Source organism: Ovis canadensis, chromosome 2 (assembly GCF_042477335.2).
Source record: "Ovis canadensis isolate MfBH-ARS-UI-01 breed Bighorn chromosome 2, ARS-UI_OviCan_v2, whole genome shotgun sequence".
Taxonomy (NCBI): domain Eukaryota; kingdom Metazoa; phylum Chordata; class Mammalia; order Artiodactyla; family Bovidae; genus Ovis; species Ovis canadensis.
Window position 1 is genome coordinate 64,810,885 of NC_091246.1, and position 25,892 is coordinate 64,836,776.

Below are 25,892 nucleotides of genomic sequence, written 5' to 3' on the forward strand. Positions count from 1 at the left end.
GACCCCTAGGCTGGGGAGCCTGATGTGGAACTCAGAGCTCTCAGCTCTGTGGGAGAATGTGATGTAATTAGTCTCTAGTTTGTGAGTCACCCACCCAGGTAGTATGAGATTTAATTACATTGCAAAGTACACCCCTCCCATTGTCTCATGTGGTTTCATCTTTATGTCTTCAGATGTAGAGTATTTTTTGTGGTAGATTCCAGTCATATGAAATATCAACTATGCTTAAATCAAAGGCAATACTAATCTGAATCTAAAGGGATGAACATTATAGCTCAGCTTTTTTTTTTTTTTAATTTTTTTTTGTTGAACAGCAACTCTCCACTGTCCTTTATTTTTTTATTTTTTATTTTTTTTAGCTTTAGGTTACTGTATTTTATTTTATTTTTTTTAGTTTTTTATTTTTTAAATTTTAATATCTTTAATTCTTACATGCGTTCCCAAACATGAACCCCCCTCCCACCTCCCTCCCCATAACATCTCTCTGGGTCATCCCCATGCACCAGCCCCTAGCATGCTGCATCCTGCGTCAGACATAGACTGGCGATTCAATTCTTACATGATAGTATACATGTTAGAATGTCATTCTCCCAAATCATCCCACCCTCTCCCTCTCCCTCTGAGTCCAAAGGTCCGTTATACACATCTGTGTCTCTTTCCCTGTCTTGCATACAGAGTCGTCATTGCCATCTTCCTAAATTCCATATATATGTGTTAGTATACTGTATTGGTGTTTTTCTTTCTGGCTTACTTCACTCTGTATAATCGGCTCCAGTTTCATCCATCTCATCAGAACTGATTCAAATGAATTCTTTTTTATGGCTGAGTAATACTCCATTGTGTATATGTACCACAGCTTTCTTATCCATTCATCTGCTGATGGACATCTAGGTTGTTTCCATGTCCAGCTCAGCTTAATTTTTAAAAACCTATGTATGGTGACTATTATAGGATAGAAGACACATGTTGGCCCACAGCTAAATATTCTATTTTTTCTACAGTTTATGATATTTCTTTTTTTATTGCGATAGTATTGGTTTATAGTATTATGTTTCATGTTTACAGCATTATATTTCTACCTCTGTATACAACATGCTTACCACAAAATTTTAGTTTCCATCCATCACCATACAGTTGACCCCTTTCAATCTCTTAAAATTCATGTTAAAAGGAGAAAAACATTGTAAAATGAATCTCACTTCTATCAGACTGACAGAACTCACAACAACAGAAACATATAAACACAGAACCTCATTTATTTTTGTTTGAAGCAGAAAGAGATCACTTAGCACAGGAACAATGAACAAATCATATAAATATTGAGGGAAAATGTTCCCATGAATACATACATGTATATATTCTTAAGAGCAGCGATCAGAAGTTTAATACAATGTAAAGTAGTTTTCAATTTTGAGAAAATGCTTTCTGCCAGACTTTTGAGTAGGAAGTGAACAGGTAAATCAATACCATATATCATCTATGGTTCAAGTCACTTGAATCCTGTGGACTGTGGGAACCATCTTGGGATTTACATTTAGTGCCATGGTTGGCCTGTTCAGCTTTTGAACAGGCCAATTTCACTGTTACATTTCACTCAGTCTGGAGCAGATTTACAAATTAACCCCTCACCTCTGATCTCTCACACTCAGGACTGTAGGAGGGGAAGGAAGGAGGGGCTGAGAGAGAAAACATGCAGGAGACAAATGCCAGGGTTTCTAACATTTGTCAGTTCATTTCTGCACTCCCCCCATGCTTGAGAGACATTAAAGTGTCAGGGTCCAAAGTCATACCTACAGTGGCTAAATAGATCTGAAACTGCAAAGAAAAAAACCTTAAAAATTTACAGTCCACCAATTTGAAAATTACTTCAAGACACTGCCCATGACACATTTTTTAGTCTACCTTTTACTAACTCAGAACACTTTTAAAAAACAAGCAAACATGTGATTGCTTGCATCATCACCTCTGTCCAGTTGGCTACAGGAGCATCCAGCTCTGAATATCTTCCATGAATAGCAAGCACAGGGTAGAACTGATACAACGGGCCTTCTAGCTAGCTTTTAAAGCTTTCCATATGCCTGGCTGTGAGGTGAAAAAATGAAAAACAGGAGAAGTCTGGAAGGGAGTAAAGACTTTAAATTCTTCTCACAGCCATTGTTTCCCTGCTGAGATCTCAGTGGTAGCTGCAGACAAGGGATATTCAAGAGCACACCTCAGATCAACTAAGTATAACAGGGGTGTTTCCCATCAACTTCCTTTCTCGATCATGCAGAATCCTCACAGAAATAAAAAGAGATCCAATGGGGTTCAATGATCATAATATTAATTTAGAAAGATCTCCTTCTAGCATGAAGGAGGCTTATTCCAAGATATTCTCTTGGATTCTAAAACCTTCAGCAATTAAATCAGAAGAAGCTGGGCTAATAAATAAGGAGACAGAGTTTTCTTGGTCTCAGTTTATAATTACAAGGACAACCTTTTCTGTTCTAATCCTACATTTTACTCTCTTTTGAAAATTAAATTTACATTGGCTAATGAGCCTGCTTTTGTGTTCTGGTTGCAAAAATATTTTTAAATGTATGATAGTCTCTACTATCGAATACATTTTTACCTGTTAAAGTATATTGTATTAAAAATCTCATCAAACCTGAGGCAAATAGTGCAGAGTAGGGTGAGGGGGCTGTGAAGATGTTTTAATCCTTCCTTTGCTGTCTGAGAGCAAAATATTCAAAATAAAGTGACAAACAGAATTGACTTGGAATACTGCCTCTCTGCAATTCGAAAGTCAACCCACATTGAGCAAAGGCAACATTTCAAAGTGCAAAACATCTGGGCATGTGTATGTCTAATGCCTGCATTACCACAAAAAGCATATGCAACATTCATGAATACTGTACTTGGGGAAGTAAAACACATAAGTGGTGCAGGGAGCTCAAATTTTAACACATTCTATTTTTACTAGAAAAGAAATGCAGGTCCTAATATATTATCAGGGCTAAAGTTAGCATTTGACAGGCTGGTTGTATATGGCCATTCTTCCTGCTTCTGATGCTACACTTACATTTACTGCACATGAGAGCTAAATCTAAATGAAAACTGATGTTCAGCATCAAAATGTACATCCTTCGGGAAGGTAAAGGGTAGGATCTTTCCAAGGCTAAGAACAGCTTCTGCTGATTAGCAGATCTTGCACATCATCCAAATTCCTTTGCCCACTCATGTGGGTTAGACACTAGGGTAACCAAGTTCCTTTGGCAGGGACTGGGGAGATAGAGCAGAAAACACCTGCCAGCACTAGAGAGAAATGGAATGAGGTGTGGTGGGGCATCTTTGACATGGCTTTGTAGCTAGGAATTCTGGAAACACTGAGACTGAGACTGGAAACTGGGTTTTTACTGAGCTAATACCTCACAACACAAACTCTATAAAACCAAAATTTGTTCTGTCTTTACGTGTAGTGTATACACAAGTCTGGAAGTGTTTCCCCAGGGATGGGGGGCTGGAGACTGAGCAGATGACTACTGAATTAGCATAACTATAGAAGAATAAAATTTATAGTACCAGAGAAGAACTCTTCTTCATTCTGTAGATATGGAGTTAGTGATATTACATATAGTTCTCTACTATGAGGTGATAATAGAAGTCAGCTCTAAGCCCTAGGTATGAGTGTTATCATATATTAAGAAAATCTCCTTTTTCTTGTTGGTTTATAGGGTTTGGAGCTAAATGAGAAAAATATAGCATTTAAATAACATTAAATATAGCATTTAAATATCAATATTTCTTAGGGATTTCATCATAAAGTCATAATTTGTTTTTAATTCTAGGTTATAGGAAAGCACACTATATTAGGAAGCATAAAAACTCTATTTGTTTGCTGTTTCTAGATGTCTAGTACAGATTAAGTACTAATTAATATAAACATTAGTGGGACATCTAAATATTTTTCATCATCCTAGAATTCTAATGTCTTGAAAATTATTAGGAATTAAAAAGGCAAGATAAAATTGAAAGTAGAGTAATTTCAATATGCAGGGTTTAAAGATTTTTAATAATATCTAATAGGATTTGTCCTTCATTTTAAAGTTCTAGCAGATTGACATGAGTATGAAATTCCCAACAACTATGGAATAGTTCTTTGGGAGGACAGGTCATCACAATGAAACCCTTCCTTTTAGTACTGACACCTCCTGGATGCCCAAAACTTGCCCCAATTTATGAAGACACCAATCTACACAACAGTGCAGTATGGAATTTTTTTCTCTTCTGATAAAACTGAAGCAATAATAGCATCACACAGTTATACTCTAAGGTAATTTAAAGTACACAAAAGTACAGCTATTTATGCTATGTAGTTATGTGAATAATATTCCCAAGAGATGTTAAATCTTTAATAACCAACTTCTGTCAAACATTTAAGCACAGAACTATATTAAGACAGCATGTGGCATTCGATTTCTGACATTTCATCCCCTAAGAAGGCAAAGCACAACAATAACACGTCTCTGAAATGCAAATGCCATTAAGTGCAAATTTCCGGAACACAAGGTCAATCTAGAAACACATTTTAAAATTCAACAGATTCACTTTTTTAAATTAGTATGCTCAGTATACAATTTTCAAACACAATCCGAAGTGATTTTCCAATGTTTTTCATAGTCTTAACTTTTTCTCCTTTGTAAAAATATACTCACTGGTTCATTTTCTGTTTTCCAGTTTTCACATTTACTAGCTGAAACTATCTAACCTTATAGGAATACCCTTTTTTTCTCCATATTTCCAAATGTGAAATCGATTTTATTTAAATCCCATAATAAGAACACTACCAGTAATAACATTCCCTTATGTTTGAGCTTTAAAGTAAACCTTAAACAGTTCTAAAAGGAGAAATTTTTAATCCTCCCAACCAGAGCTGAGAATTAGCACAACTTCCTTCAAAAGATTTGTCAAGCGAATACTGTAACTGGACACAGAGGGAGATAGTCACCCCAAGAACAAGGTACTGGTTTTTGACTTCCTAATTCCACCTGGGCATGAGAAGGCACAGAACTGCGTTACCCCAGGAAAACTTGTAGACGCTGAGGGCCTTACACTGAGCTCGAAAAGGGAACCACCTGCTTTCCGCCCACATACACCTCCTCAATATTTCGGTCATCTCCTGAAAGAAACATCAGGAATCATTGTTTATAACCTGAACGGGGAGATATGATCAATAGAAAATGCAGCATCTAATCTGAGGATTAGAGCCTGAAATACATGCCTAGAACAGAATTCACGTAAAGTTGAATCGACCCTCCATCACTGTCCTTTTAGCTAGAATGAGTGGTTTCCATTTCCAGCCCCAGTTGTAAAAGAAATACTTATCTTTACGCTCCAGAAGAATACCCAGCATGGTGAGATGAAGGGTTTGCAATAATCGAGCTTCACAAGAAGTACCACATGTGTCTCTCCCACTCCAAATTCACTTAGAACTCAGAGGTCACTCAATGGCGTGAGAGGAAGAATAGAGTCTTCAGTACTGTTTACTTCTCTCTCTCAGTAAATAGAACTGAATGCGAGTATGTTAAAAAAAAAAAAAAAAACTGGCTTCCCCGGTGGCTCAGAGGCAAAGAATCCACCTGCCAATGCAATGGCTTTGATCCCTGGGTCGGGAAGATCCCCTGGAGAAGGAAATGGCAACCCACTACAGTATTCTTGTCTGGGAAATCCCATGGACAGAGGAGCCTGGTGGCCTACATTCCATGGGGTCACAAAAAAGTTGGACACGACTTAGCAACTAAACAACAACATGTTAAAAAAGCATGCATGGAAAGACTCCACCACGTACTTATCACAAACACAACGTGGTGGGACAGACTGAAGGGTCAGAACAAGTGTAGGAGGAAGTATAGGATGATCTCGTCCTGCCTGCCATTCCTCAAGTTTAGGGTTTAATGCTATGTTCTCAAAGAGCATGTTCATTTCAAATGAACCTTTAAATATTGTACCATAAATGGGCTCAGTGCTAAGGAATGCTAAAAACAATAAGTCTAAGCAAATGATCACACATAATGCTTAACATATGGTATAATATATGTAGAGAGCATACCAAGAGACAAAAGATTTTATTTAGCATAGAGACATATATACCTACCTAGATATAGGAACTTCTGGATAACAGCCTAAAATGAAAAATAAAGATAATAATAAAAAAGAGTATTTTCTGCACTTAGAAAAGCAAACTGACAATAAATTGTGGTTGACAAAACCCAGAAATATAGACATATTTCGCGATGGCAAAAATCTATTTTTATTTTTTCTAAACACAGACTCTTTTTCTTTTATAAATATATATATATAGCCCACAGAGGAGAAAAATGTTGTACATTTCAATGCCCAAACTTATTTATATATTTACATAAAAGATGCTATCTTGATTGTCACTATCTGTTTGCAGTTCCACATGTGAATTTCTTTAGTCTTGCATTCGATATCAAGGAGTTACAGTGAAAATATTTTTAATTTAAGCCCTAAAAAGGTCTTGAGATAAGGTACATAATCCATCCATTTGACAGGTACTGTAATTCCCTCTTTTGTGTACATTAGCCTGGCTGGAACTTAGTCCAGAAATGGACACACTGGTGTCTGTCTATTCCAATAACAGAGCTGGGTAAAGGGGAAGAAATTATTTGTCACCAACAATCCAGTATTCCAAGTCAAAATGCTAAACTATGGCCAAAAGTACATAACTCTACTCACTGGAACTAGCTTCTATGGCTAATAGTCACTGTCTCACTTAAGCTGGTATCCAATGAACACCCCAAAATCTACTTTTATTAATGAAAAAGAAATGGTCTTTTGCCTAAAAAAATAAAAGTACTGATTATTAACAAATGTTTTCCAATGCCTGAAAGTTCTATATATAACCTTGAAATCTTCAGAGGGAAAGTGTTAACATAAATTAAATAATTTAATATAATTTAAATATTTTAATAAACTCAAAATGGATTAAAGATCTAAATGTAAGATCAGAAACTATAAAACTCCTAGAGGAGAACATAGGCAAAACACTCTCAGACATAAATCACAGCAGGATCCTCTATGATCCACCTCCCAGAATTCTGGAAATAAAAGCAAAAATAAACAAATGGGATCTAATTAAAATTAAAAGCTTCTGCACAACAAAGGAAAATATAAGCAAGGTGAAAAGACAGCCTTCTGAATGGGAGAAAATAATAGCAAATGAAGCAACTGACAACTAATCTCAAAAATATACAAGCAACTTATGCAGCTCAATTCCAGAAAAATAAACGACCCAATCAAAAAATGGGCCAAAGAACTAAATAGACATTTCTCCAAAAAAGACATATGAATGGCTAACACATGAAAAGATGCTCAACATCACTCATTATTAGAGAAATGCAAATCAAAACCACAATGAGGTACCACTTCACACCAGTCAGAATGGCTGCGATCCAAAAATCTGCAAGCAATAAATGCTGGAGAGGGTGTGGAGAAAAGGGAACCCTCCTACACTGTTGGTGGGAATGCAAACTAGTACAGCCACTATGGAGAACAGTGTGGAGATTCCTTAAAAAATTGCAAATAGAACTACCTTATGACCCAGCAATCCCACTGCTGGGCATATACACCAAGGAAACCAGAATGGAAAGAGACACATGTACCCCAATGTTCATCGCAGCACTGTTTATAATAGCCAGGACATGGAAACAACCTAGATGTCCATCAGCAGATGAATGGATAAGAAAGCTGTGGTACATATACACAATGGAGTATTACTCAGCCATTAAAAAGAATTCATTTGAATCAGTTCTGATGAGATGGATGAAACTGGAGCCGATTATACAGAGTGAAGTAAGCCAGAAAGAAAACCACCAATACAGTATACTAACACATATATATGGAATTTAGGAAGATGGCAATGACGACCCTGTATGCAAGACAGGAAAAAAGACACAGATGTGTATAACGGACTTTGGGACTCAGAGGGAGAGGGAGAGGGTGGGATGATTTGGGAGAATGGCATTCTAACATGTATACTATCATGTAAGAATTGAATCGCCAGTCTATGTCTGACGCAGGATACAGCATGCTTGGGGCTGGTGCATGGGGATGACCCAGAGAGATGTCAGGGGGAGGGAGGTGGGAGGGGGGTTCATGTTTGGGAACGCATGTAAGAATTAAAGATTTTAAAATTTATTAAAAAAAACTTAAAAAAAAATTCAAAAAAAAAAAAGTGTATAAGACAAAAATGCCTGGATGAATGGGACTGAACCCTATTCCCAGAAACTCACTCTAATATTCCAGGAAATTCACTCAATCAATAAAAAGTAAAAGATTAAGTAATATAAAAATAACTAATGCTATTAACTTCAAATAATCCAGCACTTTTCTTCCAAACACTTCACTATGTTACATTTAATATCACACTTATTCTCATAAGTGGATCAATTTTTAAATGGCAATAGTTAAATTTTAAGAAAAACTATCTCATAAAGAATTATTATTAAAATAAGAACCAGTTTATTTTATATACATACAAAAACATGATAAGAGGGACAAAGTAATGAAACTCACTTTCTTATAAATAAGAGAGTCAATGTAGCATTGTGATCAAGAACCCAGACCCCCAAAATCAGAAAGTCCTGGAATGGAATCCAAACTCTGTCAATTAATTACTAGCCATGAGTTCTTAGGAAATCATTTAACCTTCCTTAAGTCTCACTGCCCCATAAACCACATGGTAATATTAATAGCACATTCCTTCCATAATACTTCTGATAGTTAAACATGATGTATGAAAGTGTGTTCAATAAGTGATAACTATATTATGTTTTCTTAGAGTCAAGTACCTTCAAATATACAAATATATTCAAAATAGAAGTGTTTATTTATACCATTATTGTCATGAAATTATAATAAAAGGATCTAGCTTCCCTTATAGGAATCTCCTCCATTCCATTAAACTGTTTCAGTTTCTTTTTTTTTTTTCCTATAGGGAAGTTGTTATGACTAGTTCAAGAAAGAAATGCTTTTACATACCTCAGAAATCTCACCAACAAAATCTCCATAAAACAGGTCAATGGGAGAGTCAGATGCTTTGGGGTTGATCAGGAGGGCATCAAATTCCTTACCCACTTCAAAGTTTCCAATCTCTTTATCCAGCCCCAGGACTACAGGGTGGAATAAATTAACAAACAGTCAGTATCTCCAAGCTTTGGACCATGTAAATATCCCAATTTACAAGGACAGAATCTGCCAACATATCACTAGGAAAAAAAAAAAAATCAGTATCTTAATAGTGAAGCATTCCAACAGACCGCAAGACTTCGATTTACAGAAAGCAGAGCAGGAGAGGGAAAGCAAAATCTGAGAACAGAGGTCTCTTCAACACCCTGATCATATTAATAATTCTTATGGTATGTCTGTTTTGACTCTACCAGTGTCCTTCACAGTCCAGCTGGTCTATGATTTCCATTCATCCCTCTAAGAAACATGACGATTGACCTAATATCTTTCTTTTCCTCTCCTATTCACCTTCCAACGTTTCAACTCCTTTCCTTCCCCGTTTTATTCTTTTGTTCTGCAAAATAGCTGATGAGATCTACTTTTGTGGCAGTGAAATGAACTTCAAATAAGTAAAAACTAATTATCTTTTTTTTTTTGCATGTTTGTCAATGCAGGCATATCCATCCTAAGTTCCTTAAATGATTTGAATAGAAAAATATTCACTTCTGAAAGTAAATGGATCCTCATAACTCAAAAAAGAGTCCTAGTGCTTTAGGAAGCAGACTAATTTCTCTGTAACCTTAAAGATTTTTTGGTTGCCAGGGAAGAATGGTTCTTTACATAGGGCATAGGTCAATAATGTCTATTGACTTGATCCATCTCACAGCTAGAATTCTTATTCCATGAATAGTGGATGTCAAGGAAGAACATCTCTCATTTTTATGGTTTACTTTCAAAAGATGAGGGTAGCTGGTTTTCCTGGCCAGTGAGGGTATTGAATTTACGCTCCTTAAAGCCAATAATGTGGATAGAGTATTCCAAATGGAAGCATGCATGAAAGAAAGGTCAACTGGAGTGCAGCATTTTGTAGTTGAATTTTTACATGAATTTTTTTATTCTGTCACCGTCAGAATCCAGTCCTGTGTGAAAATATTAGACAATAACCGCTGCATTATATTTCTATGTATGGATATCCAAAAGTCTTTTGGCAATGCTCTAAGCACACATTTAGAAATCCTGCTTGTTCTTAAATGGCTATTTAAAGGATAACTCATTTATTCTCAGAAAAGAAAGAGACTTTTTAGCCAAAGAATTCTTATAGGAAGACAGAGGTGCAAACATAATTAGAAAAGTTAAAAAGCAGCTGGGTGACTTCTGATTGTGGTGAGAAGAACTGAATGAAATAGAAAGTCACTAGAAATCTTCTCCCCCTTCACTGATTACACTTGACATTTTTCATTTGACACTTGTTATTACACTTAACACTTGTCATTTTTCACTTGACAAATAGCATGACAAACATGAGCTTTTGATGACTATTCAACTTAAAATTATTGTATGCTTAATAGGCCAGATAACCAGGTTCATTTGCCAGGATTTGACAAGGGTGTGTGTGTTGTGTGTGTGTGTGTGTGTGTGTGTGTGTTGTGTGTGTGTGTTATGTGTGTGTGTCTGTTATGTGTGTGTGTGTTATAGCCCCACTACGCCACTATGTCAGGGCTTCCCTGGCAGCTCAGATGGTAAATAATCTGCCTTCAATGCAGGAGACTCGGGTTTGATCCCTGGGCCAAGAAGATCCCCTGGAGAGGGAATAGCAACCCATTCTAGTATTCTTGCCTGGAAAATTGCATTGACAGAAGAGCCTGGTGGGCTACAGTCCATGGGGTTGCAAAGAGTTGGAGATATATATATATATAAACTAATTGGATTATTTGTTAGAATCTGGAGAGTTCAGGTATGAACTAACCAAAAAAAGACACAACTACTTTCAGTGAATTGTAAATTGATCTAAATTCACATTATTGCAGAGAGGCCTAACTGTGCTGGTAAGCAACTCAAATGTACTTTAAGAAATGCAGTTTTACTGTCTCTGGAGCAGATGTTGGCTCTGTGAAGGCAATTTATGCATATCTTAATTTTGAGAGTGAATGTAAAGCTAGTAAGAGTCCAGCTTTTAACAGGGAAGCATTCATCTCATTCACTCAGACTCTTGTGGAGACACAAGCTAAGGAAAAGAAATTCTGTAACAGTAACCTCAGAGGCCCAGAAAATAGATCTGAAAGCTGTACAGCAAGGTAGAAATGACTTGTAAGCACCCCATGCCGGCCTGCTCAGATAACAGGATCCTGATGAAACAACTCACAGTCAGCCTAGAATAAAAAAGCATTATTTAAATATAAGTCGTTTACACCATGAAGTTAAGGTGGTAGCACAACTGTGTGAACTCAGATGTGAAAGTGGGGAGTGTCACACTTGTTAAAAGTACAGAACTTTTAAAACTTAGAACTTTAGAAAATGAAATCATAAGACATGGGAAAATGCAAAGCATGTGACCTTTTTCTTGAAATGTTCTTTGTGGCATTCATGATAGCAGAACATTCAGAGAAGAGCCAGGAAGTTTCTATTCCCAGGATACCCTAGCCTCCACCATACTTCATTTCTAAGATCTAGGGTATTTATCATAAATATCAAGATATATTTAAAAATATACACCTGCCTCAAGACCTGTTTTTCTTTCTCAGTAGCTACCTAAGGTTTCATGCTGTGCTTATTATCATCCATCCAGATTATATTACAATACTAAAGTGAAAGCAATACAGTTACCAAGTTCTATTTTTTCAGTAAAAATACAATTACATGTGAGAACTGGGAAAAGCTGATGAACAATATTTGCATATCAACCAGCTGTATTTTTACAACTTTCTCTTTTGAAGGAGGCTTGTAATTAGTGTACTTAAGTATATAAACAAAATACATAGTCTAGGCTAAGATTTATACAGGAAGGAAAAAAAAAAGATTTATACAGGAAGATATTGCAGTGGAAAGCACTGACCTGCACTCTGGCATCATATTTTCTAGATTCAAATAATATACCGCAGTGAGGTGTGTAAGCCTCACTCAGGTACCTGGTTGGTAAAATAGAATAAATAGCAATAGTTCTGAGGATTAAATAACAGCATCCATAAGGCATGTTGCATAGTGCCTACCACATGGTAAGAAACCAGTAAGTCTTGGCTATTATTATTATCACTACTCAGGCCAATAGAGAGCACTTGACAACTTGATGGGAAAAAACTGATTAAAGAATTCATACGCATGTGACCAATACAAGTATCCATTACAACAATATAACTGCATACTGAATGTCTCTTCTGCCAAAAACAAAGAGCTTGCTAAATTAATGATTCAAATCACTCAAATAATGATTCACCACATGCTTAAATGTGTACTTTACTTGCTAAACTTTGGGTATATTATGTGAGATGCAAATCATGAATACATGGATGCCTGCTGATGTCAGCATCATGAACCTTCATACTTTAGCCACGGACATAGATTGGCATGGTTGTACATCGTGTGAGGAAGAAAGAAAATGCTCATTACCTTGGCTGCCTCCAAGAGTAGCTAGTCTGAAGACTTCCTTGAGGGTGAGGCTTTTTGCATTTATCTTATTAATTAAAAGGATATTGGAAACCATCACTGCTCTTCTGATTGCATCAAGCATGGATGATGAATAACCACCAGCCACATCTATTGTAGATAAAATAAACAGTAACCTTATGAGCTGGATTATTAGGTATATTGGGGTTTTTTTCTGTTTTTAATGACAGATATTCACTCTAATATACTTCAGAGAAAAGACCTTACCTTCAAGCACAGAATAGACACAGACTAATATTTAAAGGAATTCAAAACTTGCAATTAGTATCAAATTGCACTTCTACTAGTTTTCTAGGGCTGCTGAAACAGATTACCACAAATGTGATGGTTCCAAACAGCAGACATTTAGACTTCTCTGGTAGTCTGGTGGTTAAGACTCAGTGCTCCCACTGCAGAGGCACGGGTTCAGTCCCGGGTTGGGGAACTAAGATCTCACATGTGTGGCAAAAAAAAAAACAACAAACCACCAAATTTATTCTCTCACAGTTTTGGAGGGCAGAAGTGTGGCAGGGCCACCATCCCTACAGTGTCTAGGGAAGAAGCTTCCCTGATTTCTCCCAGTTTAAGGGGGCTCCTGGTGTTCCTTGGTTTGTGGCAGTGTAGCTCCAGTGTCTGCCTCCATATTCAAATGGGCTTCTTCCTTCTGTGTCTTTATGTTGCTTGTTCTTATAAGGACATTCATCACTGGATTCACCTTAATTCACAATGACTTCATCTTAAGAGCTTTACCTTAATTACATTTGCAAAGATCTTTATTTCAAATAAGGCCATATTTACATGTTCCTGGTAGGTATCTCCTTTTGGGGGAGGTGGTTCAGGGAGCACATTTCAACACAGCACAATACTCAAATGTTCAATAAAGTTAAGAGAAGAAACATCTTCGACTATTCCCTAAACTCTCAGAGAAATTGGTCAAATATGATTATAGATAGCATGAGATCTAAAATAAACTCATAGTTCTATGCTCTAAAAACTTGTCCCAACTCTATTTTAATTCCGATGAGGACTTTGAGAATTAAATAGCTACTTCTTTATGATAATTTTTTCAGGAAGAGCTTTTAGAGTGGACTTAAATATTCTGGAAAAATTAGTGTAATAAATGATCAGTGCTGATATTGACAACTATACATTTGTCACTGGCATCATTAGATGAAGAATGAGAGTTTTTATAGTGTTTTAAATAAGTCCCTAATCATAATTAAACTGAAATACTGCCTTTGACAAGAATGAAGATAGAAGTTAATTTGTATAAATGTCAAGCAAGCTAACATGTTTTATTAGAGGAAAAGTACATCTATAGCTAATAAAATACACTTAATATTTCAAGAGTTCCTTTTGTCACGTCTTGGTAGACACATATAATTGTTAGTGCCTATGTATACTGCAAAGATCAAAAATAATAGCCCACTAAGTAATCTTAGATTGCAGTTTAATTTTATGTTCAGCTGTCTTACATGTCTTTAGATAAACTTGTATTATTTTTTTGTTTTAGAAAATAGTCATATTTTCATTGTGATTCTTTTGAAAAGAGAATACTGGATTAGAAGGGCCCGGGAATATGAGACCATTAGGAAGCTGCTGCTAAGCTGCTAAGTCGCTTCAGTCGTGTCCAACTCTGTGCAACCCCGTAGATGGCAGCCCACCAGGCTTCCCCATCCCTGGGATTCTCCAGACAAGAATACTGGAGTGGGTTGCCATTTCCTTCTCCAATGCATGAAAGTGAAAAGTGAAAGTGAAGTCGCTCAGTTATGTCCGACTCTGCAACCCCATGGACTGCAGCCCACCAGGCTCCTCCGTCCTTGGGATTTTCTAGGCAAGAGTACTAGAGTGGGATGCCATCGCCTACTCCGATTAGGAAGCTAGGGCAGGAGTTTAAGCAAGAAGCAATGGCTTCTTGTATGCTTGTATGAGGTGTTCAGTTCAGCTGCCATTTCCTCCTCCAAAAAAGATGGTAGTGTGGTAACAATCCAGGGTAGAAAGGACAAGGATAGTAACTATGGGTGGTGGTAAGAAGCCAGGCTGAAGTGGGTGGAGGAGTAGAAGAGTGCCTGGGACGCAGTGGCAGTGTGAGTACCTACTCATTGAAGTTTTGCTGGGAAAAGGGATAGAGAAGTGGGGCAGGAGCCAGAAGAGGGTGTCTAATTAACAGAGAGGTTTTCTTCACACCTTTGCTTAAAAGATCAGGAGGTCTACAGAATGTTTGTATGCTGAAGGAATGAGCCAGGAGGGAGGAGGTAACAATGATACAGGAGAGTTACTGGCCAATGGAATTGATTTATTGAGATCAAGGGAGAAGACAGAGTACAGAACACACTTCAGGGTATGTTTGTTTTTGACTTAGATTGGAAGAGAAATTTTTTCAGCTACAGCAAGAAAAAGAAGAGAAAATGCAAGCAGATGGAGGAAGGTATGTAAATTTAGTGGTGGGAACATAAAGGAAAGGCTTCTGATTGTGTCTGTTTTCTCAATGACTGATGAGATAAGGCCATTAGCTGGAAGCAAAGAGGGTATGATTTGGGATAAAATACACAGGAAGAAATAGGTAAGTCTGTCTTGGAATATGGGAACATATTAGAGAAACATAATTGTCTATTTGGGCCCCGAAGAATTGATGCTTTTGAACTGTGGTATTGGAGAAGACTCTTGAGAGTCCCTTGGACTGCAAGGAGATCCAACCAGTCCATTCTGAAGGAGATCAACCCTGGGATTTCTTTGGAAGGAATGATGCTAAAGCTGAAACTCCAGTACTTTGGCCACCTCATGCGAAGAGTTGACTCATTGGAAAAGACTCTGATGCTGGGAGGGATTGGGGGCAGGAGAAGAAGGGGATGACAGAGGATGAGATGGCTGGATGGCATCACCCACTAGATGGACATGAGTTTAAGTGAACTCCAGGAGTTGGTGATGGACAGGGAGGCCTGGCGTGCTGCGATTCATGGGGTTGCAAAGAGTTGGACACAACTGAGCGACTGAACTGAACTGAACTGAACTAAGGGCCACTTAGGATTTGAAAGCAACATTTAAAAAGAAACCACTAGAAAAATTTTTTCCGGCAACATCCAGCTACTCAACTGTAAACACTGAGAAGGGGAAGGGCTGAGACAGCCAAAGGGGGGGGGGCTTTTCAAAAGTTAATTAAAAATTAAAAAATGAGGGAGGGAGGGTGGAAGGAAAGAAAGGAAGGAAAAAGAGAGGGACATGAGAAACAAGGAAGTTCCAAGGAATGATATAGTGAACACTCTGGCATCTAAGATGTGTAGATTAGGAAAAGAATACATGCTTTTTCAAAATTCATTAATCACTGGATTGGAGTCTACAAGTTGATCAAAGAATATTGCTTTTGAATTAATTGAAGTAAATTAGAAGGGTAGGAATTTGTCCCTAGAGAGTGGCATCCTGGCTCCATGTACATTGTTTTGATGAGTTTGTAGGTCTTGTTGACATAAACTTGTTCCATATTTTTTCAGGTTATTGGTTTGTTTGTTTTTGATAATTTGCTATGTCCTTTTTTTTGAGATAAGGAAATTTTATACACTCATAATTTTGGTCCCACTTGCCAAATACATCTTCATCCTTTCAACCTTACACATAAACCACAACTTCTTGGTTTCTGTTAATCAGAAAGTAAAATAATTTTTAGTACTTGGGAAGTTCTTTCTTGCAGCCTGTACATTATTTTAAGATTTTATGATAAAATATTAAAGACATTCAAATGATACAGGGAAAATATAATACCAAACTTCAAGGATCTAACAGTTTCAAAGACAGTATTATAGATTCAGGTCCCAGGAACCTCTTCCCAGAGGGAAATACCTTGATTTATGTTGCCATTTTGATTTTTTAAATGTTTATATTGTTGTTTATTAAAGCTGTTAGACCAGTTTAAGACTCATAGTCTGATAGTTTTTTAAAAGGTATTACTTTTAACATTGTACACATTCTGTCATTTTTAAAACTCCTTTACAATTTTTTTCTTATTTCTGTTTTAAACAATTTTAGCCTTCCCTGACGTCCTGTTGTACCATACTTCCCTATACCATGACCCTTCACTTTGGCTCATCACTCATTGAATCATATAGATTTTCAGGTAATTTTTTCAAAGGATTCATGGGGAGAATATTTTCCAAACCTTTGTACATTTGAGAATTTTGTTGCCTTCACACATAAGGGAGAAAATGGCCCAATATAATCTTCTTTAATAACAACCACTTTCTCTCCAAACTCTTGTTCTTGATATTTTGCAGGCCAACAAAAATTGGTTTTTAACTGTTTTATTGATAAATGACTTTTCCCCCTGCCTCAGCATTTTAGAACTTTCTTTTCTTTTCCTTTATAATTAAATATTTTGCCACAATTGGTTCAGTTATGGTTTAGACCTAAAGAGGGTAAGTTCTTTCATTACGATACTCAGTAAGCTCAGAAAAGATTTGTTCTTCAGAGCTCTGATGGTTGCTTCTGTTCCATTAGTTCTGGATCCTTAGTCAGGAAAATCCCGTTTGCTGGTGCCATGCTCTCCTATCTTCCACGTAGATTGTTCTCAAACACCCGCTTTTATCTTTGGTCAACTTCATTCTCCACATCACTGATTTAATTTTCCACAACAATAATTCTGCTTCTCATGGCTAGCTACGTGGTTAGTTTGTTTTTTTGTTTGTTTTAACGTAAGGTATCATAAGGTATCATAAAATGCTCAGAACTTGTGTTCAGTTTGATGAATGTTAATAACTATATATAACCATTTAAGTACCTTTCAAAAAACAAGATATTAAACATTTCCCTCACCCAAGCAAGGTCCCTCATGGCCCTTTTCAGTAGTTCCCCTCCCGACCCCCACCCCAAATCTTGGCAACCACTTTTTTTAATTGATGTTTTATTTTTAGCACTTTTTATTGGAGTATAACTGCTTTACAATGCTGTGCTAGTTTTTTACTGTATGGTAAAGTGAATCAGCTTTATGTATACATATATCCCTCTCTTTTTTGGATTTCCTTCCCATTTCACCACCACAGAGCACACCCCAGTGTTCACTGCATTGCTGTTTACAATAGCCAGGACATGGAAGCAACCTAAACATTCATCAACAGAAGCATGGGCAAGGAAGATGTGGTGCCTATATACAAAAGAGCACCACCCAGCCACAAAAAAAGGAATGGAACTGGGCCGTTTGTAAAGATGTGGTTGGACCTAGAGCCCGTCCTACAGAGTGAAGTGAGAAAGGAAGGGCAACACCTCCTAACAAGAAAACTAGTTAGAAAAGCATATCAGGCACTTTGGACAGAATCAAGTGCACATGGCAAATATGGACTTCTACCTGCTTTTGCTTGGCAACCATTTTCTGATTTCTGCCAATGTAGGTTAGCTCTGTTGCTGCTAACCTGGACGATCTGTTGTCCCTGGACTTCATACATATGGAACCATACAGTGAGTGCTTTTTTGTGCTTGGCTTTTTTCACTTAACAAAATGATTTTTAAGTGAAAATGTTTTATCTTATTGAAGTAGAGTTGATGTATAGTATTGTGTTAATTTCTGCTGTATGGGAATGTAATACATTCTTTTTTCATATTCTTTTCTAGTATGGCTTATCACCAGATACTGAATATAGTTCCCTGTGCTATGCAGTAGGACCTTGCTGTTTATCCATTCTAAATGTAATAGTTTGCATCTGCTAACCCCAAACTCCCAGTGCATTCCTCTCCCTTGGCAACCACAAGTCTACTTTCTATGTCTCTGAGTCTGTTTCTGTTTTGTAGATAGGTTCATTTGTGTCGTATTTTAGATTCTCCATATAAGTGGTACCATGTGGTACTTGTCCTCTTCCTGACTTCTTCCCTTGGTTTGATCATTTTTAGGTCCATCCATAGAGCTTCAGGGGCATTACTTCAGTCTTTAATGGCTGAGCAGCATGCCATCGTATGTATGTACCATGTTGTTTTTTACCCATTCATCTGTCAATGGACATTTAGGTTGCTTCCAGTCTTGACTATGGTAAATAGTGCTGCTATGAACATAGAGGTGCCTGTGTCTTTTTGTATTATAGTTTTGTGTGGATATATGCCCTGGAGTGGGATTGCTGGATCATATGGCAACTCTTTTTAGTTTTCTGAGGAACCTCTATACTCTTTCCCCTGTAACCACACCAAATTACCTTCCCACCAAGTGTATGAGGGTTCCCTTCTCACCACACTCTCTCCAGTATTTTTAACAAAATATTTTTGTTTTGTAGATATCAATGATTTGTTCTTTTAAAAAAAAAATGCTGAGTGGTGTTTCTTTGTATGAACGTGCTGCATCTGCTAATCTGTCCTCCTGTTAGAAGGTTTTTAAACTTTATTTCCAGTTTGGGGCTATTATTAATAAAGCTATTATAAATATTCTTGTATAAATATATGTGTTTATTTCTCTAGGGTAAATACCCAAAATGGAATTACTGAGTCATATGTAGATGTATTTTCAACTTTAGGGAACTATTCGGCAGTTTCTTATAAAGTGGTTGTACCATTTAGTCTCCCTCCAGCTTATTATTTTCTCGTTTTCAATTTTCTTCTTCCATTTTCAAATTTTCCTTTTCCATCAAAACTCAAGGTCTTTTCATAGGGCCATGTCGTCTTGTCCTCTAGGGATGATAGCAATATTCTGAACTCTTATTCTAGATCCTAAAGTACATGGGAGATATGTTCATTCTCTTATTATTTTTGATACCACTTTCTCTTGTTTTGCAATGGTTTTGTGAAGCATCATGCACGTTTCTCATATTTAACAATTAAGAAATGAGAAAGTTCAGATCTGCCTCTATTTGTTATAGAGTGAATGATCCACTCTTAGACCTACACTCGGCACAATATAAGTTAAACAGGCTTTTAAAGTTCAAAGGAAAAGAACAAGTTTATGCATAAAGGTCATGTTTAGGAAATAGTTATATATAGGATAGCTATGCAAAATGCATCAGCATCCTCCAAGTTAACACATGAGAATATATCATATTAAACCTTTAATCAGGAAACCACCATTATTCGTTCCCTTTTAAGCCAATCTTTATTGACTAGTGCAACTTGCCAGGTATCTGCAAACCACATCACATGCATTTTTTTCATTTAAGTCTCAAAACAAGCATGTAGCATAGATATTGTTATAATTATTGTTGTTCTTGTTATGGAAATTAGGAAATGAATCTTTAGAAAATTAAGGTATTTTGCTCAAGGTCTTATGGCTAATAAGTGACAGAGCTCTACAGAATCATTTTAGATCATCACTATGCAACCCAAAAAAGACTCTGATGCTGGGAGGGATTGGGGGCAGGAGGAGAAGGGGACGACAGAAGATGAGATGGCTGGATGGCATCACCAACTCGATGGACATGAGTTTGAGTGAACTCCGGGAGTTGGTGATAGACAGGGAGGCCTGGCATGCTGCAATTCATTAGGTCACAAAGAGGTGGACACGACTGAGTGAATGAACTGAACTGATGCAACCCAAATTCAAGAACTGGAAGTCATGTGAGGAACTAAAGTTGTGGAGACCAAACTCCTTGAAAATCTGAAAGCAACATCTGAGTTTTGAATTTCTACTAAATTTTCCACTGACAAAAACTCTTGACCACTTTTTTTCTTATCCATTAAAGGTTTTCTGTCAGAGTGAAAACAATTGGTTTCCTACCTTAATACCTGAAACTATATCCAAGTATTACACAATCTTAGTGATTCAAGGCTTAAATTCAAATTTTAAAAAAACCTCAATTGATTTGATTCATGTAAAACTGAGGAATGAATCATTTTATTATTGTAGTCTTACCAATATTGTTTGATATAAAAATTGAGACTTGAGTTGTTGTAAAAAATGATGAAAACCATTATTTTCAATATGCAAACATCCTGGTGCTCTTATAAATCAGTAAGACAAATGAATCAAGAATGAAAAATAAGCCCTTGTGCCCCAAAGCCATTAAAAATTTTTTTTTTTAGTTCATTCATACCCAATGATAAAGAAAGGTCATAGTGGATGCCTAGACTTTGGGGCCTGACTCGCTTCCAAAGTGAGCAGTACTACACATACTCAGGAAAAGCAATTCAAATGTACTATGAGAAAAAGGAGACATCACTAATTCATCAGCCGCCTAGATTGTCCTTCAGCCGAGCAAACATCAGACTGCCTGTGCGAATCAGAATCTCATTTTATTAAAAACTTCTTAAAAGCAAAGCACGTTTTTTAATATATCTCAGAGTTCTCCATTATGGCATAGACTAAATTTGTGTTCACTATTCACAAGGTCGAATAATTTTCTTTTGAGACAGTATTTGTGATGACAGTTATTGAAGACAAAAAACATAAAAATCCAAGCCATTGAAATTTACCAAGAAGGATAAAACGAAAAAAAAAAGAACAAGGACTCTTTAAAAAGAATCTCTGAAACACTTGAGAAGGGCTTATCCTTTATAGCCCTGTGTCTGAATATAAACATGGATAATGGCTTTCAAGAGGTTAATGCCACCAAAACTTTTCCCTTTGCATATATTTTCTTACTGCTTCCAGCTTCACTATTAGCACAAGATGTGACTGCCAGAAAATAAAACTAAGTTTTTAAAATCATACAACTGTTACTTGAAAAATTATTCACAGTAGAAAGTTATGTACTTTATTAACCACTTTGCCATGGCTCTTAATGGGAAGCTACTAACCTGTTCCCAGCCCTGTCTTCACTCCATGTTTCAGGACCTCTGGCACATTGAGCAGGCCACTGCTGAGCCTGCAGAGAGAGGAGATGGTCAGAACAAGGAGACCCCCCACATGGGTCCAGCAAGAGAAGGACGCTAACAGTAACAATGGTGATGTCACTGAAAATTGTGATTCCCATTGTCTCAGCTCTAATGCTGACACAAACACATTAGTCACCTCTGACCATCTGAGTCCTGGAGTGAAAAAGGATCAAAAACCTTGAGCAGAGCTTCCTATTAGGGGAGCACAAAACAGCAAGAATTAGAAAGGAGAGCAGGGGATTATGTGTAAGGAAAAATAAAAAGAACTTAAATCTTGCAATTAGTTCAATGGTTTTACCGAGTTTATATTTATTTTTCAGCTTTATAAACAACTTATTGACCGGAGATGTATTAATACATCTTTTGTTACCTGAATGTTATTGATTAGAGATATTTCAATATTCACTTATATAACAAATCACCAGCCACAAGCATTAGTTTCTGCAAAAATCCCATGGTCAATAATGTGTTAAGATATAAATGACAAAATTATAGGCTATTTAAAGTATACAACATGATGATTTGATATATGTATACAATGGGAGAGGATTTCTCCCCATTGAAACATCTATCACCTCACATATAAATTTACCTTTTGTTATTGTTGAGAACCTACAAGTTCTACTTTCTTAACAAATTTTAATTATACAATATGGTGTTAGCAACTTGTAAAAAAATTTTTTTTTCAAGCAGCCCATCCTTCTATGCTAGGAAGTAGAAATTATAAAGCATTGCCTTTCCTCTCCTCCTGGAATCATTTGTTGCCTTGAATGACTAGTGATTTGCAAGGGCCAAGAAAGAGGGGTAAAATTGGAAGAGGGGATGCAGGCAATGCTGCTTCTGAGGACAGCAGCAACTAGGACAGATTTCAAACATCATGACCCTGAGCTCAATAGATGTGCCGCCTTTCTAAAGAGGCAAAAACTAAAGCGATCCTCAGAAGTCTGTAAAGATGCAAAGGTCAAAGTGGTTTGCTTGAAAATGCTCGTAACTATCATTTTCAAAGCTCAGTGCACATGCAAGAAATCTCTCAAAGTTGTTGAAGAAGGAATAGCAGTGACCATTCAAACCAAAACATTAGCCATAAAGAAAAATTTAACTTCAAACCTCAGTTTGCAAAGCTGAGTCATGTTTTCATTTAAGTGTTGCGTAACTAAACTCATAAGATGTTAAATCCTTCCTCTAACTGGTCACCAGACCATAATTATGGTCACTAACCTGCCTCTTGAGAAATCTGTATGCAGGTCAGGAAGCAACAGTTAGAACTGGACATGGAACAACAGACTGATTCCAAATAGGAAAAGGAGTACGTCAAGGCTGTATATTGTCACCCTGCTTATTTAATTTATATGCAGAGTACATCATGAGAAACGCTGGACTGGAGGAAACACAAGCTGGAATCAAGATTGCCAGGAGAAATATCAATAACCTCAGATATGCAGATGATACCACCCTTATGGCAGAAAGTGAAGAGGAACTAAAAAGCCTCATGATGAAAGTGAAAGAGGAGAGTGAAAAAGTTGGCCTAAAGCTCAACATTCAGAAAACAAAGATCATGGCATCTGGTCCCATCACTTCATGGGAAATAGATGAGGAAACAGTAGAAACAGTGTCAGACTTTACTTTTTTGGGCTCCAAAATCACTGCAGATGGTGACCATAGCCATGAAATTAAAAGATGCTTACTCCTTGGAAGAAAAGTTATGACCAACCTAGATACTATATTCAAAAGCAGAGACATTACTTTGCCGACTAAGGTCTGTCTAGTCAAGGCTATGGTTTTTCCTGTGGTCATGTATGGATGTGAGAGTTGGACTGTGAAGAAGGCTGAGAGCCGAAGAATTGACGCTTTTGAACTGTGATGTTGGAGAAGACTCTTGAGAGTCCCTTGGACTGCAAGGAGATCCAAACAGTCCATTCTGAAGGAGATCAGCCCTGGGATTTCTTTGGAAGGAATGATGCTAAAGCTGAAACTCCAGTACTTTGGCCACCTCATGCAAAGAGTTGACTCATTAGAAAAGACTCTGATGCTGGGAGGGATTGGGGGCAGGAGGAGAAGGGGACGACAGAGAATGAGATGGTGGATGGCATCACTGACTCGATGGATGTGAGTCTGAGTGAACTCCGGGAGTTGGTGATGGACAGGGAGGCCTGGTGTGCTGCGATTCATGGGGTCGCAAAGAGTCGGACACGACTGAGCGACTGGACTGAACTGAAGATGTACATAGGCAAGATTCTCTATTAGGTTTGATCACTTTATGTCTGAAAACGAAAAGCCTCTGGAACCTCTCAAAACACTCCAGAAATATATTGCCATGGCTGACGTGCATTTCCTATACTGCCACTGACTAGAACTTTTTCATTCACGGAGTCCCCCGACTTCTGACCGCCAGAAGCATCTCCTCTCTGCCTGGAGGCTCTCTCACAAAGCTGCAGCCTGCTCTGCCCTCTTTTGGGGAAGGTCTGAAATTGCAGAGACTCCATGCCCCTTCGCCGTGACCCAGAAGCCCTCCACCAATAACTGGTAAGTTTGGGTATAACTATCTCAGCTCCCCAAGCTCTTGGGCAGGGTGTCCTTGAGGTCTACACTGGCTCCCTGAGTATTCCAGGAGGATTAAATTCCAGGAGCCTGTGGTGATGACCTGCTTGGTAATGTGCTCTTTACTGACTTCCTTCCCTTCTCTGTCTCTCCCTACTAAAGGTGCTTTCTGAGATCACCTCCCAAATAAATTACTTGCACATAAATCCTTATGCCATGTTCTGCTTTTGCAAGAACTCAAAATGAGGAAGGATATAAAGTAATCCTCAAGAAAATGAAAATCTAACAGAAACTAAGAAATTTATTGGATGAATATATTAATGATCTACCACAACCTGCCTCTCGCTCTGTTGTGGGTCAACTAACACCAGAAATGAGAGATCCTTTCTGTATGAAATCATGGAATAGGAACTTTTAGACTAGCATTCATGGGTTGGCGTTATGGGATCCATGAATTCCCCAAAATTAGACGCAGCATTTTCATGTCTGTGGGGTTTTATCCGTGAAGATACAGGCAACTTTCATCTGATTCCCTTATGCATCTATAACTTTCCAAAGGTTAAAAAAAGTTGTAAATAGAGTGTTCTCCATCCTGGGGAATTAACAGTAGGACAGGGTCCCTCCTAAGTGCATCTCGTCAGGTACAACAGCATGGCATCTACCGAAGGGTGATGGCTTCTGGTGGCACTGCACCATTTCTGGTAGTTTGTACAACATAAAGTAATGGGAGGTCAGTACCCTCTCTTTAGAACACCTGGTTGGCATATGTACTCTTTCGGTCCTTAGCTCTAAATTCTCAGGGCTACTGGTTTTGAACTCTGTTTCCTATTGTTCTCTTTTGTGCAAACTCAGAAATTTTTAAGAGATGTGGTGCTCCTCAAATGTATACTCTGTAAAAAATCGCCTCTTTTTAAGTGCTCTCAGTCTCCTCAGTGTAGTACAGACAGGCATCGTTCTATCTAGTTCACATCCCAATAGAACATAACTGCAGAAGAGAGATACTGCAGAAGTCACGGAAAACAAAAGGTATCTGGCTGCTGCGTTGCAATCCAAACATTCGTAATCTACCAGTCCATAATTGCCTACTTACGATAAGTTAGAATTGGGACAATGCGAGATGGACACTCCTCGTTCCCTGAATACATCCAGTTCTTCTTCAGAAAGGTAGCAGCCATGTGCCATCACTGTCTGGAGAGAAGAGCATTCCAGGTGGAGTCTACCACTTCAAAGTGCTAAAATTAGTCCTCACTCACAACCAGGTATTTAGCTGGTAAAATTGATTCAAGAAGGCAGGCACTGCACACATATAAGACTTCTCTTAATGTTTAATCCTGATAATATTTGTGGGTTTTCCTGAATAAGATTTTACTCTTGCAGAATTCTTTTTCTGTCAGTATAAAACCTGTATTTAAATAGCTTTCTTCTTTGGGGAGCATGGTTCAATGACCACAGAATTATCATTAAAATAAAATCTTTCCAACATTTGTGCAAATAAAATTAACATGCAAATTGAAGGCTAATTTATTAATCATATGGAAATAGATGTAGAGTAGGGTAAAAATTATGATGTAGCATAAACAAGATCTATGCAGAATATTAACCTTTGAAACCTGTCTGTTCACACAGTCCCTAAGAATTCATTTGCCATAATTAAACTTTCCAAGCAGTTCATACATTTCGTTAAAGGCCAAGGCCAGGGGATATATTGCTGTAATGAGATCTCTCCTCACTCATATTAATTTTAATTAACTTAAAATTATTTAATTATAAATATAATACTCATTTTTTTAAAAAAGCAGTCTTAAGAGTGTTTAAAAATGTCAAAAGCCCTCTGCTTTCTTCCTCAGGAAGGATCACTTTTAACATTCAGTGTGTGTCTTCCAGGCAGTGTTTGCTAAGTGAGCATGTACCCACATATACACAAACACACATCA

The 25,892-nt window shown here is 37.4% G+C and overlaps 1 protein-coding gene and 1 long non-coding RNA gene across 2 annotated transcripts in view; one reads left to right on the plus strand and one right to left on the minus strand.

Annotated features, from left to right (window-relative positions):
• LOC138433539 (uncharacterized) overlaps window positions 1-25,892 on the plus strand; it is a 95,297-nt gene that overhangs the window by 58,576 nt on the left and 10,829 nt on the right. The gene's annotated exons all lie outside the window — the stretch shown is intronic.
• The window catches only part of GDA (guanine deaminase), a 130,593-nt gene continuing 105,939 nt past the window's right edge, over window positions 1,239-25,892 (minus strand). Inside the window, exons 9-14 of the mRNA XM_069576359.1 lie at window positions 25,049-25,146; window positions 21,343-21,410; window positions 12,613-12,759; window positions 9,043-9,173; window positions 6,134-6,161; window positions 1,239-5,158 (exon numbers count right to left, since the gene is read on the minus strand). Coding sequence (XP_069432460.1) covers window positions 5,088-5,158; window positions 6,134-6,161; window positions 9,043-9,173; window positions 12,613-12,759; window positions 21,343-21,410; window positions 25,049-25,146 — 543 coding nt within the window. The 3' untranslated portion in view covers window positions 1,239-5,087. The remainder of the gene's footprint in view (window positions 5,159-6,133; window positions 6,162-9,042; window positions 9,174-12,612; window positions 12,760-21,342; window positions 21,411-25,048; window positions 25,147-25,892) is intronic.